General features: G+C 44.7%; 1 protein-coding gene across 2 annotated transcripts in view; it reads right to left on the minus strand.

Moving 5' to 3' along the window:
* The window catches only part of LOC108939314 (inactive dipeptidyl peptidase 10), a 37,641-nt gene that overhangs the window by 19,908 nt on the left and 2,425 nt on the right, over nt 1-15,308 (minus strand). For both annotated transcript variants that reach the window (XM_018760546.2, XM_018760544.2), the window contains exons 2-5: nt 3,869-3,983; nt 3,542-3,637; nt 2,908-3,002; nt 2,394-2,465 (exon numbers count right to left, since the gene is read on the minus strand). In XM_018760546.2, the coding sequence (XP_018616062.2) occupies nt 2,394-2,465; nt 2,908-3,002; nt 3,542-3,637; nt 3,869-3,983 (378 nt within the window). The remainder of the gene's footprint in view (nt 1-2,393; nt 2,466-2,907; nt 3,003-3,541; nt 3,638-3,868; nt 3,984-15,308) is intronic.

Below are 15,308 nucleotides of genomic sequence, written 5' to 3' on the forward strand. Positions count from 1 at the left end.
ATGGAGTTTAAAGACCTTAGTCTGTGTCAGAAACTTCACACTAGTAGGGCCTGTGGAGGCAGATGGAAGACACTGAAGATCAAGCACACTGTAGATCATACATACACTGCCCTTCTGAAAACAGATCAGCCCCACTTTTTTATTCCATCACCGACGGCTGCCAGCATGGCGGCAGCGATGGGACGGTTAGGCACATACACACCTCTTTGGCTTCATTAGTCCCTAAAAAATGAGAAATTAATTCCCTTTGTGTTTTTCTTTGTTTCTGTCTTTAACTGGAGCATTTTCAAATCATATCTTGCCTGAATATTCTCATTGCTCTCATTCTCTCTCTCTGCATGCACACGCACACATAAACAAACACGCAAATACACATATGAACCTCATTTCATTCATACGATGGCGGGGTGTTTCCAGTCGCCCCCTCGCCTTTATTCTGATTTTCCAGAGTCTTTCCCTCTGCTGTGTCCACACACTGCCGGAAGCCTCCACGTGCGATGCGGATCCCTCTTCAGAAGAGAAGAAAAACCTTCCTACTGTCACCCTGCCCACTCGTTCCACCCCCCACCTCCCAGTCCCCAGCTCGTGACTGATACGCAGTGCACGGGGTGTAGAGAGGGCAACTGCTGCAGATCACACCATTTTTCAGCCCCCTCAGCCCCCCATACCATCTCCCGAATCCCCCCGTTCCGCTAAATGAAACAACCGGTGTAGACTGCTTATGTCAGCACAAAATCCCCAGGGAGAGCGCAAAAGAGAGGGAGAGAGAGAGGAAAAACAATAAGAGGGGAAGAGGGAAGCCAAGAGATAAGAGGCAAAGAAAGGGAAACTGCATCCGTGACACGTGTTACTGCAGAGGGACACTCACAGACACACACACGCACGCACACGCGCGCACACGCACACGTATTCCCACACATGTTCACGTTGGCTGGCATATACACGGAATTGTGTCTCGTTATCCCAGAAGTGCAGGCGCACTCTCGCTGGAAGGGGGCGCTTCCACATGTGCGTGTACAGCGAGGCTCCCTGCAATAAACGCAGATTCACAATAAATAGAAATGCGCCTGCATTCCGTGCTCAAATCGGGTCAGACGAAAGCACTTCTCGGTAAGAAAAACAGGCAAGTCAACGTTGCACCACATCAGTTCCATCCAAGATTCAACAGAGACCGTAGGAGCCAGTTGTTTGATCTGGCGAATGACAGCCATGAATTTTAATATCTCACAAGACATCGGAAACAGCACCGCAGAGGACTTTGCACACAAAAATCCAATAATTTGCTGTCTCAAAAAACCAAGCAGTAAATATAGACTTTACCCTTTACAATGCCCTCCAACAGACACACAGAACTACAAACAAACAGAATATACAGGGGCACGCGGTATGAGACCAGGGGAGCTGCAATATATCTGGGTGGGATTTTTTAATAAGTCAAAGATTATGCTGAAGGCTCACTTTCTTCCCTGGTTCTTTATAGTCTCCTCCTCGATAACTCGTACATCACGCCTCCTGTCCCTTCAAGTGAGAAAAGAGGGTACTATTCATTAGATGTCTGGTTATTTACAGTTGAAGATGAGGAGCAGGCTGGGGCTGGATGGGGAGTTACGGTAGAGCGACCGGGGCTACTGATAAAGTGGAGGAATGACTGTGATCTTCCTGCTTGTCTCCTGACCCGGAGGACAGCCTGAAATTGTACATGTGCCCAGCGCTCTCGTTACGATGCGGTGGCAAAAGGAAGGGGTGCAATTCCATTAATTTGGCTGGAACTTCCTCACTATTGTGCCTGCTTCCCTTAGCTCAGCTTTACACATCTAACTGTGTGTGCTTGCAACCACCTCCTACTCACCTCCCTTCGGCATAACCTGAATATTCGATTCCCCACACGTCTTCCCCCTGATTCAGCTGCTAGTGGCACGCTGAGCCCAGGGCTCCAGCCGCAGAGAAACCCACGGCTGCTTACTACCATTGGACCTCAGCGCCTCCATCCAAGCAGAGTGCCTATGGCTGCAGGACAGAATAGGGGGTGCTGGCATGGTGGTTAAAGTAGGGGCACGAACACGTTTCTGGCTCCAAAACTGCAGGTTTGAATTCCCTTTGCACCATCCTGACAGAATCGGCAGGTGGGTCTGAAAAACACCACCGAGCGTACCTACACCCGAGGTGTCACACCCGCTCTTGGTCGCAAAAGAGTTAGTCAGCAACACTGGGATTTTTTTCTTTGCGAACTCTGCTTTGGTTCCTTCAGCTACCTGGGAGCTCGCCAGAAGTGCGACGCATGTGAGTCACACCACGACAAAAGGATCAGCGAAGCGTGCGGCAGGGTGAGGACGCCGTTGCACCGCTGCACCGCTGCACCGTTGCGCCGCTCCTGCGTTTTGCCTTTCACTCACCGGCTGTATGTTGTATGCCAGCAAGACAAACCTCTGGTCTGAGGACACCTGGAACTTGGCAGTCTTCAGGTCCTTCAACAACAGAAAACAGAAAAAGCATCAGCAGTGAAAAATGGAGAATTAATAACGTTGCTCCTCTCTAGTCTCGTACACGTGACGGGGCTAGGGGTGTGTAGATGGAGTGTGCTGTAAGGAGACGTGTCTTCACTCCGACAACCACCAGTCACAGTAACAAGGCAATGACCCACATAAGTCTCCCAGTATACCATAGAGGCTTTTTCAAAGTGTCCCTATCTCACAGGGATCTTTGAAGCCATATGGTAGGGCCCGATTCGAAGGGGGGGGTGACTGGCTTTAAATGGAAATAGAGATTAAACAGTCACGATTGGTACTGATCTCTTTTTAACGGGTATAACTGGCTTGATCCATCGAGCTGCTTCAGTCTACGACTCATTGGACATGCGGGTCTGCTTCGTCCCGCCCCGCCTTCTCATCCACCGCGGCCGTTACTCACAAAGGTGCTGTTGTCCAGCAGCGTGACGGTCTGGTTGGAATTCAGGTCATGTTTGATCACGTGACCTTCCCTGGTCCGAAGCGCTACCTCATTCTCTGAGGAAGGAAACACAATTGTGGTCAGCTCAGAACACAAGAGCACTGACCTTAATTTATCAAGACATTCCCATTTCCCGCTTTTCCCTCCTAGTTTGGAGGTACCCAGCTGCCCCTTATACATGTGCTTGCGTCGGGCCGATAGTCGTTGGTACACAGGCCTGGCTTTTTCACCGAGTACCGCTGCCTTTAAATGTTTACACCTTGTACTTACTCATGAGAACCATCACTTTTTGCTCCGATTTATGCATTACCTTACACTTTCAGTCAATAAGTACCTGTCAATCAGAGAGCTAACGGGAAGAGCAGCGAATCTCTCATCAGCTCACAGCTCGGACGTCAGAAACCCCGAAGGGACTTATGTCACGGTCAGTCGAGGCACGTCGGTCGATTTAAGGCCTCACTCCTTGGGTCCGGATTGGCAGATCACACAACTTTCCATGTGCTCTAGGCTACAAGTCTAGGGCTGCGCTTGGGTCGACTGCTTTTACTGGCTCTCCCACTATTTCCCCATTTCAGTTTGACTAATCTGTTCTTACCGTTGAGCCAAGTGACGGAAGGGTCATGCACTTTGAACTTCTCACTCTCCAGGTCATCCAAGGTGAGACGAGACTGCAGCAAAAGCCGAGACTCGTCTGCAGCGGAAGAAGAGGACGAGACAAAGTCTTAACCCCTCCGCTAGCGCATGCGAAACTGATCTGAAGGAGCACTGGCTGCAGCTGTCAGTCAGCCCTTCGTCTATACCGGAAAAAGGGGGTTTACGTTTACCATCTGCACGCGCGTGTCTTTCTGTGGATATATACCGTACCCACATTGAGGGGATATCACATGCCATGTGTCTTCTGGCTCTTCCCACCCACACTTACCGGGAGTGAGCAGCATGATGGAAAGGATGACCAATGAGAGAACGGCCAAGATCACCACCATGGCTATCCCGATGCCCTTCCAGTTCCGCGGGGGGCCCCCGGTACTGCCCAGGTCCTGGAGGTGCAAAGACAGGCCAGAATGTTACCTTAGCATCCACCAGCTAAAGGGCAGTCACAGCTGAACAGCACTCATCAGGAACACTGCCTACGAAGAACCATCTCGACAAATGGTCTTCGATGGGACCCGGGCGCTGTCGGAGACCAGGGGACACATAACAGGAAAACATGTCTCATTGTAAGTGATCCTCCCTCACTGTGGGGAGACATCATTTTTGGGCACAAAATGAGAAATTAATTACTCCAAGTATTTTTATTTTTTTTGTTACAAAGCCATTTTTTTTTCCCCTGTTGCCACCTCATTTCACTTGTTACAGCTTTAATGAGGCATCAGTGAGAAAGTGTACAAACCCTCAAAAGCCAAGAATTTCATTGCTGTATAAGTCTTTTGTAGACATACGCTGCAGTGGAGCTCTGTGGTTTATCTTAATTATGCTAAGCGACTGTGATTCTGCTGAGAAATAGAACAAGGGGAAAACAGAAATGTGAGAAGCAAAATTCAGGGTACGGGAGAGAAATACATTTTTTATTCATTATCTGTTTCTTCTTTTCTCTGGGAATGATGATACAAATAACAGAAAAAAATATCGGTTTTGCAAGGATGTAATCTTTGCTTCACTTAAGGGAAGGGGGAAGCAGAGACATCTGCATCTGATTTGTTCAGTATGAGCAAGAAGTAGCAACGGGGTGGTGAAGCACCCGTCTTAGATGCTGTCACGCCTTGTCGGGACCACCTGAAGCCCGGTGTAAAACCCACCTGGCCGACCGTTCCACTTGCTGGTCTGTAATGCAGTCCTGGTGCAGGGGCAGCGCCACTGGAGTGTGAGAGCTCAATCTCAGCTTGCAGCCATAAAGCAGAACCTTCATTATCACTGCCCCCCGCGGACGCGGCCTCATCCTGGCCTGAGCTACGGCTCCCCCGCCCAACAGCCCCCGGGGTGCCCCCATCTATCTGGCACGACGCGCGATGGATGGCGCGCGATGGATGGCCCACGCTGCCAAGCACCCGCTCCGTCACCAGCTGTCACTGGCACCAGGGCTCACTGCGCCGAGCCGAAACCCCACACAGACACACACACACACAGACACGCACACGCACACACACCCACGATCATGCACATACGTGGACACAGACACAAACAAGCCAAGCACAGACAAGTAAACACAGAGAGACATACAGGCATACACACAGAAACAAACCAATCATATCGACTCACTCACAGACACACACACACACACACACACACACACACACACACACACACACGCAAAGCTGCACATACAAGAAGAAACAAAGCACACAAACACACAAATCAACCACACACATGCAAACCCCTCACAACAAAATAGGCACAAACATTGAAAGAAACACACATATACACAAAGTCAAACCGACGAGACAAACACAAACAGACAAACAAAGCAACTGCACACACATATGCAGAGAGTAAAACAGATGCAGACACATGCAGTCAAACACACATGGACACATAAAAAAGCCAAACACAGAGACGGAAAAATGCACAAAAACCCACAAAGTAACCCAATCACACACACACACACATAAATGCATATGCATTCAAAAACAAACACACACAGAAACATACACAATCAATTCAAGCACAGATGCCTCACACCAAACAAACCAATGACGCGTACACACATACATACAAAACATAGGAAAACAAACCAAACACTCACAAGCAATCCTGACACACGTATGAATAGACCAACAATCCAACCACACGCACACACACAACTTGTACCAAACTAACCAAAAACATAGACATGCAACAAGAACATATATATCTATATATATATATATATTATAGGGGGTGCGGTGGCGCAGTGGGTTGAACCACAGTCCTGCTCTCCGGTAGGTCTGGGGTTCGAGTCCCGTTTGGGGTGCCTTGCGACGGACTGGCGTCCCGTCCTGGGTGTGTCCCCTCCCCCTCCGACCTTACGCCCTGTGTTACCGGGTAGGCTCCGGTTCCCCGTGACCCCGTATGGGACAAGCGGTTCTGAAAATGTGTGTGTGTGTGTGTGTGTATATATTATAACAATATCGTTATTACTTGTTAACTGGCTTAGAATTGTTACTAAATCCAGAATGCCCAGGAGGGGTGGGCAAACACTGGCTCTTGGACCCCCCAGAGGTTTTTTTCTCCCTCGACCTTCAGTTGGGAGTTTTTGTTCCTTTCCGCGGTGGCCAGTAGGCATACTTAGAGCTCTATAAAAGTACTTTATTATGGTAGCCATTAGTCGACTGCCTTCTTTGTTTGTATGTGTTTTTCTTGCCTTATGCCTGTGTTAAAGCGCTCTGTGTCACCGTGTGAGAAGAGCGCTCCATAAAAATAAATTGAATTGAACTGAGCATATAGCACACACACAGCAACTAAACGAACATACCTGGATAATCAGCAGGTGACCTGGTGACCACACACACACACACACACACACACACACACACACACACACACACACACACACAGAGAAACACACAAATTCGCCAGTACGAGCGCTCCCATCCCCAGACGCAAACACGGGCTACACGCGAAATCTCACTGACGCGGCCGTACGTGACAAAGGGAAAAAGTGGACAGGGATCTTTATCTAGCAGCTGATGACCAGCAGTGGCAGACACACCTCTGTATAGCGGTGTGGTTTCTGCCGCAGGGGTTCTTCCAGGCACCTTTCACTGCATCATGTAAATTAGAGAGGGGAGGAAATGACAGGAACATTCCATAAGGAGAACCTGTCACCCTTATCCTTACGAGGATTGTACTCTTAAAGTTAACCATACCGTTACAGACCATCTTTTTGAGCTGCAAGGCTTCAGCACTCATCACATATTGTAAAGGGTGAATTGCTTAAAAGAGACATTCGGTAATAGCCTTGTCCCCCGTAGCCTCAGTGGCTGTGGAACGGCAGCCTATATGGTGATTGCCACGAAGGGTGCCGCGGTTCAAATTACCCTGTCAACATTTCTGAAGAATCTAGAGGAATGCAGAAACAGCACATTCATGGTGAAAAATGGAGGCAAAATCGTGGGAAGATGTATAAGGGAGAGATGACGTTGTATGAATGAGTCGTTTCTCTCCAAGCTGTGCTTCATCCTTCTCCCTTTACTTCTCAACAGCTGTTACAATTCATCTTGGCACCTCGCTCATCTTAATTCATTTGGGCAACTCTTCCAAGCGGCCACGGGAATGCCCAGCTCTGTATTTTGTTTCATTGGGAAGCTTGTTGGTCAAAAAGCATCGATCGTCCGTTGGGCATTTTGAGAGCCTGCCACATGGACTGCTGCCAAGGCTTCGTCTTTAAAAGCTCAGCTCCATCTCGACTTTATAACATCCTCAAATTAAAGTCACCAAGCCGCAGCCGGTCGGGACGTCTGCTAACTCCGTTTGGGGACTTGTCAGAAGATCGACGGCGCTGGGGTAGCACTTATCCCCTGAGGCATCCAGCAGAGCCTTCTTCTTATTTTTTTGCCACACTTTCACCCAGTAAATGCCTATCTTTCTGAACGTATACAAGCCCTCCGCAGTGTGATTCCGAGTTCATCAGCGAACTTCGCTGGACCCTCAATTGGTTGTGTTTGCTCCAGAATCATCCCATTAATTACAATCTGAGCTACAAACAGAGAAATGTCCCCGGTGAGATTGGTAGCAGCTCAGATCCCATCAGCCCCTTGGGTGCCGAGATTAGACTGCGCTTCCAATTAAAGGGAGTGCAGTTTTACAGAAGGGGGAGAGCATGAAGGGAGAGGGGAGAGAGAGGCAGCCATCTGAGATATGGGCACACGGAGTCCCCTGGAGTGCTGGAGTGATTGCCTTTAGGGAGGCATGGCAGGAAGGAACACAAACTGGGGGGAGCATGGTAACTGCGACCTTCAGGACCCCCAGCAGGCCTGCTCTGCAAGTGAACAGTGTGAGTGTGTAGGCGCATGCCTCCCGCAAGTGCCCCTTTCAAAGGTGGCACCTGTTCCCCAAGGCGGCGTGGCTCACGTGCCATCGTGAGCCGAACCATGGGCTCGAACCATTTAAGGCGCGGTAGCAGATCGATACGGAGAGCAGCCAGATCACGCTGGAGGAAACAATTAATACTGAGAGCCAACAGAGAGAAGAGAGTGAGGGCCAAATGTTGCAGCAGGTGAGCCTTTACGTTACAGCATTCTGCGAAATTTTATATGTCCTTGTGGGATATCATTTTTTTCCGAATACCTTTCTTGGTGGAAAAAAATTCAGTTGACCATCCAAAGTTTTCTATTCTTTTAGTGCAAAACTCACCAGACACACACGCCATAAAATATTATTGATCAAAACTTTAATAAAAAGGATACAGACAGTTTTTCTGAAACTGCTTTCACTTTACTTGCTGTACAGAGGGAATCAATTTATATGAATTTAGGCATTTGTTTGTTATTGAACCAAGTCAGAAACTGGGCTCTACGGTCCCCCTGACTCAAAATAGCAAACCCACATAACACATTATCCAGGAGAGAATCACAGGGCCATGGAAGAGGACACTAGGGGTAATTTCCAAGCGCCGACCCATTTCCTGCTAACCAGTGTGTCGTCACAGAGCCAAAATGTCAGTTAGACATTAAATGTACCGTGATTTCATTAATGTATTTAGCACATTCCTTTATTCGGTGCGTCTCGCGTTAATTTCATAGAAGCTGAGGAAGTGCAAAAAGTCTTTTAATGAGGTCTGATCCTGGACTCAAAGATCTTTGCTGTTGACTATACAGATGCACCTCTCTGTTCAATATCAGCTGGGGGCAGAAAACCCCCCGATGGTGCAGCAGTTGGTACGCTTGGCTAAAGAATCCAGCAGTACGAGAGAAACAAGCACAATAAGCTCCTTCAAAAACCGGATTGAAGTGCAAGCTAACCTGGAAACAGAGAACTGCCGTAATGCACAACTTGTCCTTTTTTTCATTATTTAATTTGCTTCATCTGATGTAGTGAAGATATCCGAAGAACAGGCTTTGAAGCTTCCAGCCAAACAGTGGAAATCTGTGTTAGAAAAATAACATCTGCTCAATAGAACTAAGTTTAAAGAAAAAAAAAAATGTCATTAAAATTCTCCAAGGTGCAGCACATTACAGTTTGTAGTCAGTTGTGAACTCTTGATTTTCCTTTTTTGATGTGTTGGCTTCAACTTAGAAAAGAATTGTGCCTTCAGAGCTTTCTGTGTTGTTTACTGAGGGGAATTCCATGGAATGCAATATAGGATGAAATAAGACTACCGGAGGCCAAATGTACAGGTTGTCAATGAAGAACAGACAACAGGACTACAGCTGGAAAGGTTTGAGGCTCTCTCCCAAAATCTGACATCACAAACAACACAAAAGGTCTCCCTGATGAATCGAGCCCTTCCGTGTCGTCATTCCCCGCAACCGGAGAGGAATGATCCTCTGTGACTGTGTTTCATGTCTGTGAGCTTCTTCCCGTCATATGCCAGGCAAATTCTCCAGTCTGGGGGAATAACGGGAGCTCGAAACAGTAATTCACCGCACAGGGGCTCTTCTACAAAGCAACTTGCGCTGCTTTAAGTTTTATACTTTTTGCATAGTTTTAAAAGCAGTTCGTGCAGTTCGATGTTTTCAGTCGAGATCAAGGCTATAACACCTCGACCCATTGCGCAGCTTTAACCGGCATCTTTACGAGGAAGAATGCATGCGTTGGTCATATTCAGGGAAATAATGCAATGTTGAGTAAAACAGTACATAACATGATGGAGTGTCTGGAGGCCAAAAGATGGCACGATTACAATGCAGGCTTCTTAATTCAGTCTTGTACTCTCTCTGTGAAAAAATGTATTCATAGGATCTGCAAGGTCTGTACGTAGGCGCAGGGAGCTTATACGTGCATGTGCGCAGTAAATAAAGAAACAGACACTTCCCTTAAACTCAAGCATAATTCATAAACTCTCATGAGGGGTTCCGCAGAAATTTGCATGTGTGTGTCAGATGTGTGTGTTTCTGTGACTGCATCTTCCACTATGTAACCAACAGAATGTGACTGGACCATCTGCCAAACAGGCAAGGTTCATAGTGGGTGATGGAACTAGCAACCGTATGAGGGTTTCTACACATACTCACATCCTGTGTGAGAGTGTGTGTGCATGTGTATCCTACAGTTACTGCTAGATCTGTCACCTTTGCAAAAATTTCATGGGGCGGTACAAAAACCATGCACTGAATATACTCAAGTACAGCATCAAATTTTATTGCCAAGGTTCAATCACAGTTTCTCACCAGTGACTAAGACGGTGTTGATGTTAGCTAGTTTGCTCAGAAAGTTTACTGGCTATAGAAATTAACCTCTGATTAACTACTCCCTTCCCAGGAGGCAACAGAATGAACATACATCAGGGATTTTGAAAACGTCTGTACCTTTAACCCCATGGCATTCATATCTACACCACTATTGAGTTTTTACCATGGTTTTGTGTGCGGCTGCTCTGCATTCCATTCCAGGTATACCCCAAACCTTATGTTTCTGGGATACACTCTGAACCTCCACGACCCGACCTTGGCAAGCAGTAATCAACCGAGAGTGAGTGAGTACTTAAGGTATTGGGGTTTCGCTTCATTATACGCCACTTCGGCCTGACAGCACATACATAAGAAAACCCTTTTTCCTAATGATACATGAACACATTTCCATTTCTGAAGAATACCGCATCAAGAAATCACAAAAAGTCTATAGTTGACTCTAGCCTATGAACTAAAAAAATTACAGCCTAATATGTGCAAATACCCAGACTACATACTAAGTACTGTACCTCTGGGCTAGCTGTCTGCTCTCACAACATTTTGCTTGATGAAAGGCCTTGTTTCAGTCTTTTGAGTCAATTACTGTGTAAACAGGCTCATAAATAGGCAATTAAGGAGCACATACTTTTGTTAATTTTTGCCACATTAAACATCTGTGTCTACAGTCCACACTTTAATAATTACAGCTCGCTGGAATCAAATTTAAAACATTCTGTAACTAAAGATGTCACAGGCGAAGTAACTGCTGCTTCAGACCTGCAGCTCTTAGAACATGTAAGCGCTGCCCTTATGCATTAGAAAGCTGTACTATGTAAGTAACAGTCATGTCGCAGTGCTGAAACTTCGAGAATCAGAGCTGGAGCCTTTTCGAACCATAGCTGCCTTATGGCCACACTAGCTGACGGGACAGCTAGTCAGTACAAATGTTCAGCAATGTTCACAGATTGGACACTAACTGTCTCATCATCATCACCTCCTGTCCTCACCATCATCCATCAGATGCAATATATTAACTCCATGCACAATGTGAATGGTAGACATTGAATATGGTGCAATTTAGCCTTGTTTTCTTCAATTACACGGGCTATTAATAACACAACCACCCATAACAGCTCTAAAAGTATGGGCAAATGCTACAGATCAACAGCATTGTGATCAGCAATGAAGCAAGTTTATATTCCATGTATCAGAAGACAGTTTTTTTCAAGCTGTAAGAACTTTTTAAAATCTTGCTCAAGGAATGAAAACCACGCAACTGTCCTCACTAAATATCGAAAATGCTTGGTAGAGCAGTACGGTTATTCACGTGTTTTTAAGAATAAAAATGTTTGGGGAAATACTAGAGGTCAGTTGCTGATGGATTCCCCACAGGAGCAGTTCTGTCACCTGTCGGTGCGTGTCACATGGAGATGACAGATGTTGCTCTGTGGTCGGTAGGCCTTCCTTCGCTTTGAAGAGGATGCAGACAACAGCGATTATTGGTGCATGCCACAATCGCCTCTGCAGACTGAAAAGTTCACGGCACTTCGCATAATAAACCACTTAATGCAATAACATAATTTGATGTACGCATACATTTCAAGAAGAGACACACAGCTAACCTCTGACCATGTTCATGCACCATTTTTTCAGTGACGGAATTATCAGACTAAAACGACGGCTCTGAATGGATGATGGATTATTTCCTTCCCTCACTGTGACGCTTCAGTAGAAATATACTGTAGGCAATAGATTAAAGTATTTGACAAAAGAACAGAAAGCTAAAGCGCTTGTGCTGGAAAAAAAATGACCTTGAAACAAGTAGTACAGAAATCAAGCTTCGTGAAAGACACTTTTAAAAAAGACAACCTTGAAATTCCCTGTAGTATTCTGTGATTTTCTAAAGGAAACCTCAGATGCATATAGACTACAGCAGTTTATAATAATTGCTCCCTGGAAACAAAAAGAGAAAAGCAAAAATGAGCAATTAATGATGAAAGCTTTATTGTTTTACGGACTTAAACTGTATTACAGTGGAACATAAGGCATTTGGCAAAATGTGATCAATAAAACAATGCATAACCAAAATGTAAAGCCTAGTGTTGTACAATAAACAATCCAAATTAATTACTTAGGGTTTGTTCTCATTAAGCACACGCAAAAGAAATATTTATTACAGAATGCAGTGTTTGATTTTTAAAGAGGACAAATAGCCTAACTTATAGCAGCAGGAGAAGAGTGATGATGTGAGTGCTTAACACTCAGGGCTTGACAAGTGATTACCAATGTGAATCTTCAGTGTGTGTTGCTGGAAGAAAATGGCACAAAGCTACCATAATCAATGCTTTAAAATGATACTTACAAAAAGCATTAATTTTATTATCAAATTATTTAAAAATGGAAAGGGGGGTGCGGTGGCGCAGTGGGTTGAACAGAGTCCTGCTCTGCAGTGGGTCTGGGGTTCGAGTCCCGCTTGGGGTGCCTTGCGACGGACTGGCATCCCGTCCTGGGTGTGTCCCCTCCCCCTCCGGCCTTACGCCCTGTGTTGCCGGGTAGGCTCCGGTTCCCCGTAACCCCGTATGGGACAAGTGGGTTCAGAAAATGTGTGTGTGTGTGTGTATTTAAAAATGTATGAGTTCATTATGATCATTTTATTTCATGGTAAATACGTACATATATATATACGGTACAAAGCAATTTATAATTTAATCAGTTAATAAAAGTGGATATTTTTCTGATGCATTTCCAGATATAAACACCTAACTCCAGGGTACAGCAAAAGGGAATAAAAATCACAAATGCATGTCTCCAGTCCCCTTGTAACACCCAAGACTTCACTGAGACAGAAAACCTCTACCACAAAGCTAAAAAACTAAATGGTCCATTAAACTTATGTTGGACATCAAGGATTACATGATACTGATTTTTTTTCACAAATATCACTGGATAGATTTTATTTGGGCAACAGAAGGAGCCATCAAATGTTAGAATGTTAAGCAAAACAAAATATTGTCTATTCAGATCACATCCCACTTTCTTTGCCCATTTAAATGGTCCTATGAACAGGAACCGTTGGAGGCTGAGCAGTTCTGTATTAGCAGGGACCTGTGAAATGTCTCAGAGTGGTTTTGTAACCTAAATGTTAACTATACTCCCCTTGAAAACATCAGCTTTCAGAATATTTTAAATAATAGCAGGACAGCAAATTAAGATAATAAAAACAGTGATAGAAGATTTGGTGTTGCTCCGCCGCAGTGAAAAAAAAGGACCTCTGAGACATTCCTCACTATGAACCTATTAATACTGTATGAGAAAGGGAATAAGAAGGTGGTCCACAATGTACCGGCAAACTGAATCACATTACAAAAGGGGAAACTCAAAATTAGTGTAATATATCAGCATGGTGTAACAGTATAGTGATCCAATATAATTCAGTGCACATTTCTTATGTGAAAACCTTTCACAGGGCAAATTAAATATCGCTACACTGCACCTCCACACACAGCTCAATACCTACTTCACTAACTTGATACAGCTGGGTGTCCAACTTGAAGTGCTGTACAATATTTGTGTACGGAGCTCAATATTGATATAAACTGCTTTCACTATCCTGTAGTTCTGGGATAGGCTCCAGACCACCCCGATCCAGAACTGTCATGACCTCATGAGCCCAGTTCTTGTTTGAATGAAATACTGTGCAGTACACGTATTTATTTTCATTTCGGAATAAAAAGAACATAAAAAATTATTACATAAACAAAGAGAGAGAATAACTATAACCTACTGGACAAAGAGCCCATTTTCCTACCTATTTCCCAACACCTTAGAGTGCAGTGAAAGTGTTTGCTCTGGGTGTCAATAAACTGTGCCCACGGTTCCCTCTGTTGCGCTTCCATTTTCCACTCTGACATTCCAATTTAATTATACCTGCGACGCGCATACATTTCTTAAACAGCCAACGAATAAGCTTTTAAAATTACTTTTGTTTCTGTTGCAATTCAGCTGTGAAAATTGTTATGAAACTTGCACTCAGCTGGTGCAACATCCATTACACACTCCCAGTCGAATCAGAATACACTGATAGTTGAATCTATGACACCTGGCAATATAGTTAACCAGTCTGATAAGAGCAATTTTGAACAGCTTAACAGCTTCTTCGGTATCCGGGCCCCACCTTACAGAGGGATTTTTACAAAGAAATTGCGTTCGGATTCCAGGGAAGGGTGTATTTACTGAAGTAGCTTTACGTGTTAACCATATATAAGGACACAGATCAATATTTGCTTAAATAACTTTTGCTGTACTACATCCACTTGCACATCTTAATATTCTCAACTAGTTTACAGAGTTACACTACACCCACCCACCTAGTTCAATATGTACTCAATAACTATTGAATTAATTTTCAGTATTACACTACACCCAGGTGCACAAATCAATACTTAATTAATTTGCTTTCACAGTTGCACCATATCCACATACGTATCTCAGTTTTGATTCACGCAGCTTACAGTTTCACCCTCCATTCTCATAATGAGGTCACTACTTACTGACCCAGTTCACATTAACTACCTTTCTCTAGACTACTGAAGTACACTCATGATATTCCATTTTAATCACTACTTCCCTGACTGCAAGTAACACAGGACTCTTTCTCTCCAACAACCGGCTCTTGGATTTGTATTGTTACTGCCAACAGTAATTACAAGTCAGGAAAATCCTGATAATAATCGCTGACTCAGTCTGTTTAAGGGTTATATTACACTTAATTTTAACATGATGTAAAGTGTACGACATAATTTCTACTAAAGGAATAACATTGACTGAATACTGCTGAATCACTAGCGTATAAAATAATATGGCAAATTATGCAAGAAAATGCCTACTGTTGTTCTCTCTCTAAGTATTGAAAAAAAAAAAAATCATTACTGGCGGGTCTACAGAGTGAATCACCAACTCAGAAATGAAAATAAGTGAACATATGTTGAAATTAGCAATGGCACAATGTGTTGAGTACAAGGAGTTGAAATTTAATCAGCATCATAGATTAGCAGGCTT

Source organism: Scleropages formosus, chromosome 19 (assembly GCF_900964775.1).
Source record: "Scleropages formosus chromosome 19, fSclFor1.1, whole genome shotgun sequence".
Taxonomy (NCBI): Eukaryota; Metazoa; Chordata; class Actinopteri; order Osteoglossiformes; family Osteoglossidae; genus Scleropages; species Scleropages formosus.